We start from the raw sequence: 4,854 nt of genomic DNA on the forward strand, positions 1-4,854 counted from the left end.
AATACGGACCGGGGCCGGCCGGACGGACGGGTCCCCGTGGGCGGTCGGGCTCCTCGCGCGGGCGTGGTCCTCCCGGGGCGCTGCTGCTGGAGTGCTCCAAGGCGGCGCTTTCAGCCGTTCGTTGTTACCTGTGCAGCGGCGACCCCTGTGAGCAGCACGGCAGGTGCCTGCGTTTGGTCAAAGATCGTAATGCTTTTGTACTCCTGAGACTTGCTTAAATTGAACTCTGATTCAGGTACGTAATGGGTTGCTAATAAGGAATTAATTATGAAAAGAGGTTTTGTAGAATAGTAAATGAAGTAGAGGGAATAGTAAGAGGCCCTGAATCTGGGGGTTAAGTGATCCTTAGGCCTCCATGGATCACGTAATAGCCTTCTACTTGAAATGTTTCTATCGAAATACCTTTTGCAGCTCAGTTCTGGTAGGGTTATCTGCCTGTCGCACAGTAGACAGTGCCCTGAGCAGCGCTGTGCAAACTGGCAACAGACGGTCCCTTACACCTTCTCTTTGTCTCCCAGGTCTGTAGTGTGCGTGGCTTCTGTGATGGGATGGGCTTAGAAGAAGTGAAGCAACCTGTTATCAGTTTGAATTCCTTCTTATGCATAAGCATGCAGCTCGTTGCTCCCTCCTTTCCCTGGAAAGGCATCACAGATGCCTAGAAAGGCAAACACAGGGAATAATCTTTATCAAAACCTCTTCCAATAAGATTTTGGTTGCAAATCTTCTCTAATTTGTCTCTTCTCTGATATATTTATCAAATGTGATTCTAGCTTGTTTGGTGTTTCATTACCTTTTACAGGGTTTAGGAGGATTTACAAAATTATTATTTAGCATTAGATATACTTGTTATAAAAATCATTGGAAAAAAAGTCATTGTTACTGGCTTAGAACATTACTATTCTTTCTACACTTAAACATCTAATAGGCACAAATCAGATATTAGTCTGGCCACAAGTACGCTTACGTGCATTTAAAGAATAAGTGAGATGTTGGGGCAAGCCAGTTTTTGGAAAAAAGAAAAAAAGGAGAAAAAAGGGGGCATTTAAAATCAGCTCCTAGACTTCTCCGTAGCATTAATGTACTTAATTTAGTGCAGCTTCATTGTTTGTAACGGACTGTGATTTAACACGTACCTACTGATTTATACTTCAAGAAAAAAGAAGTGGCCGGTCCTGTGGGAGGCCATAAACACCAGAAAGAATGCTTTCAGGCTTCAGCATGTCCTTGTATAGTCTCTTGCATTGAAAAGATAGTCCAATACAAACAAAAAAGAAGTTGGCTCAGATTTTGGCAAATAAGAGAAAAGGAAAAAAAATCCTAACCACAATGAGGAAGCTTGATGCTGCTGCAATGTGATTTTGCTGGATTGAGCTACCATAAAATAGCAGCATAAAACCAGGGAAAAAAGGTTCAGCTCACAGGTATCTGGGTGACAACCTGAAGTTGTCTCTTTTCACTGGAGAAAAGAAACATAGTGTTGATCAGTAAGAAATGAGGTCGATCTGTCTGCCTTTCCATATCCGTCATATTCCTAGCCGACACTGAAACATCTTTCTGTTCTGGTTTTTGTAGGGGGCTTTTTCTCCACCATCTTTTCCAGTTTGTTTGGAACTCGAGAGATGAGGATTCTCATCCTGGGACTGGACGGAGCAGGAAAAACAACCATTCTCTACAGGTTACAAGTTGGAGAAGTTGTTACCACCATTCCGAGTGAGTGGTCAGTCCCTTAGTGAAAATAGCCGATTTGCCTGTAGCTCTTACACGTCAGCTTTGTCAGCTGAACTCGCTACACGTTTCCTTTGTAAACAAAAGGACCTCACGTTGTGGGAGCCTTGCACGGTTGTATTTAAGAACTCTCTTGCGTAACGGTATTACAGTGTGCTATAGAAGTACTACATAAATGAATATTTTACGCTGCCCTGCTGAATGCAAAAAGTATTTGACCTTAAGATTGTTACCATGAATTGGCAGGCTTTTCTTGATAGGTAAACGTTCAGTAAATGGTAACTGTTGACTGTATAAGTCTTTTGTCTCCAAATATAGCTATAATGCGAATGCTAGAGATCATTATTATTGTACAAAAAAAATTTTACATAGGATGGTGTCAGTGAATTGTACCCATTTCTTTTTTTTTGACAAGGGTCTTCAGTTATATAAACACTTCTGGTTAACACAGAGAAGAAGAAATCATGAGATTTCTTAGATGAGGCGCTTAGGGACATGGTTTAGTGGGCATGGTGTTGTTGGGTTGATGGTTGGACTCGATGATCTTGGAGGTCTCTTCCAACCTTAATGATTCTATGATTCTATGATCAGATGGTTTAACTTTACATTATGTAGGAAGTCTAACAAAACTCAATGTGAGATCTCATGGAAGGAGATTATGCTTATTTAAACAAATGTAACTGGTTTCACCGATTGTCTTAGCATTTGTGCAGCCATACCCACCTATTACAAACACCCAGACGTGTGTGCCGAAGTGGTCTGGCTAGGATCACTCTGTGTAACGTGAAGGACAAGGGATGCTTGGCTTTTAAGTCCCTGTCACGTCTCTTGGGTTCCTCCTGAATGGCCACGATAAACTGCCTTTGGCCAGGTCTTTTTTAACTTTTAGAAGCCAGCGGTTTGCTATGCCATAATCCTTTTGCCCTAGGGTTTTGCTTATTTCGGCCTCCATAAACTTCAGGCAGTCTGCGTCCATCGTTCACTTCCCTGTGTTGTGTTTCTCTGGGCTGGCAGCGCATACATACGTATGACATAACGTGATACGCCGTAACCATATTGCCATCTTCCGGATGCCACAGTGTCAAGTCTTCTGCTGAGAAGTTGGTTCTGCTGTGGTCTTACGAGCGCAGATCCGGTGTTGACAGGAAAGACATGCTCCTTAGTGTTTTATTGCTGTCAGCTGTGTACTTGGTTATCAAAACAGGCTGTTCCTTTAACTCCTTGCTCTGTTTCTTTTGGTGATTTCAGGCACACTTCTGTTCGTTTTTAACCATACTACCATTTGTTACAAATCTTTACAATGCATTTTTATTGTTCAAAGAAAAAAATGACTGCATTATTTTGAGCCATAAATATTTGTTGGGGTAACTTCGCAAAGGGCATGAACTTCATTATGTAGATACTGAGAATTTTCAGGCCTGAAAATTTTAAACTAAGTGCTGTAATGTACTTCAGAAAATTAAAGAAAAATTGCCAATAGTGAAATTGTTTAACTTTGTTTCAGCCATTGGCTTCAATGTTGAGACAGTGACATACAAGAATCTGAAATTTCAAGTTTGGGACTTGGGAGGACAGACAAGCATAAGGTAATAGATCTCTTAAAATCAAAAGATATAATTAAATTTCTCTAAAAAGTGCTAAGTTCTTGGAATTCTCATAGCTGGCACGTCTGAAAATTGGTTCTTTGAAGTTTTAAAAACAGCCTGTCGTCAGGAGAGCACTTTCATCTGACTGAATTCAGTTAGTAGAACCTGTTTTGGACTACAGATTGGAAAGAAGCAAGTGAATGTTTTTGCTTGTCTACAGTTTTGCTTTGATAAACAAGTTTACTTGTGTATTAGGTAATTGTGTAGCATTCTGAGAAAGAGGGAAGTGAGTGATGTAAACCCCAAAAGATATTTAAATATTCTTAAGAATGCAAAGCTAGGAAGTTGAATTTAGGTATAGATGATAGGGGTTTTTTAGCAAGCTTTACAAGTTTTGTAATGAGTCATTATACGCATAATGGTAGTGATCTCTTCAGTAGGCCTGTATGCTCTTTTTGTGATTCCTTTTTCAACGGTAGGTAGTAAGGTGCAGTGTAGTCAGTTGGTAAGTAAGGCGCAGTACTAAATGCACTAAGGTGCAGGTTCCTTCCCTTTTTAGTTTCAGTAAGATAATTCTGAAAAAGGTGGTTTGTTTTGATCCTTGTTAATTACTTGCCTGTATGAATTAGTCATTTAAGATTTCTGTTTATCCTTCTTTGGTTACCATTATGATTATCTGTGGCAGAAGCTTGTGTGTTTAAACTTTCTTTGCTTCCCTGTCCCTCAGTTATGGACCTGATGTCCTGCAGGCTGATTCCCAAATAAATCTGTCCACAACACTTATGTCCTTTCCCTGTTTTCAAGCTGCTTTCTCTCTCTCTCTCTCTCTCTTTTTTCCCCCCCTGCTATTATTTGTACTGTCTGTTCCTTTTTGTAGCCTCTACTTGCTTCCTGGGGCCTTTCGCCCCAGAGACAGCTTTACTTCCTCTGGGTAATCTGGTTTTCACTATCTGGCTAAAAAGCACTGCTAAAAGTGCAAATTATGTGACTGGAACTTATCTTTCTTCTGCAGGCCATATTGGCGGTGTTACTATTCAAATACAGATGCAGTCATTTATGTAGTGGACAGCTGTGATCGAGACAGAATTGGCACTTCAAAATCAGAGCTTGTTGCTATGTTAGAGGTAAGAAAACAAGGATGACAATCGTGTCAGTAGAACAGAAATTGAGAAATGAAAACCTTTTTTTGGAGCGAATGTGAAATTTGATTCAGTGAACCAAGTGAAGCTCAACTTCACTTGTGAAACTTCAGCCCTCAGAATAGGCCCATGCAACACTTCTGACTGAAAAGCACTGAACACGCTGCAGGTATTTCACAGCTTTGTGCAGCGCTGTCTGGGCAGTAAGTTAGTTACACGTAGCCTTTCGGTGATACGAAAATTTATCTGTCTGCAAGGACAGCTGCTCGGTTCTTCAGTGGTGGCAAAAGCAGGCCCTGAAGGATTAACAGTAATTAGTGTCCTACTGTGTTTTGAAGCTGAAGAACGTATGTAGAACAGGGTAATACAAGTAAGAAGGCAAGCTGAGCAAAACTTCTTCTCCC

The 4,854-nt window shown here is 40.9% G+C and overlaps 1 protein-coding gene across 1 annotated transcript in view; it reads left to right on the forward strand.

The window, feature by feature from the left end:
- Positions 1–1,575: 1,575 nt before the first annotated feature.
- The window catches only part of ARL1 (ADP-ribosylation factor-like 1), a 4,397-nt gene continuing 1,118 nt past the window's right edge, over positions 1,576–4,854 (forward strand). The window contains exons 1-3 of the mRNA XM_009321293.1: positions 1,576–1,710; positions 3,230–3,311; positions 4,324–4,435. Coding sequence (XP_009319568.1) covers positions 1,620–1,710; positions 3,230–3,311; positions 4,324–4,435 — 285 coding nt within the window. The 5' untranslated portion in view covers positions 1,576–1,619. The remainder of the gene's footprint in view (positions 1,711–3,229; positions 3,312–4,323; positions 4,436–4,854) is intronic.

Source organism: Pygoscelis adeliae, unplaced genomic scaffold (assembly GCF_000699105.1).
Source record: "Pygoscelis adeliae isolate BGI_AS28 unplaced genomic scaffold, ASM69910v1 Scaffold232, whole genome shotgun sequence".
NCBI classification, from domain to species: Eukaryota; Metazoa; Chordata; class Aves; order Sphenisciformes; family Spheniscidae; genus Pygoscelis; species Pygoscelis adeliae.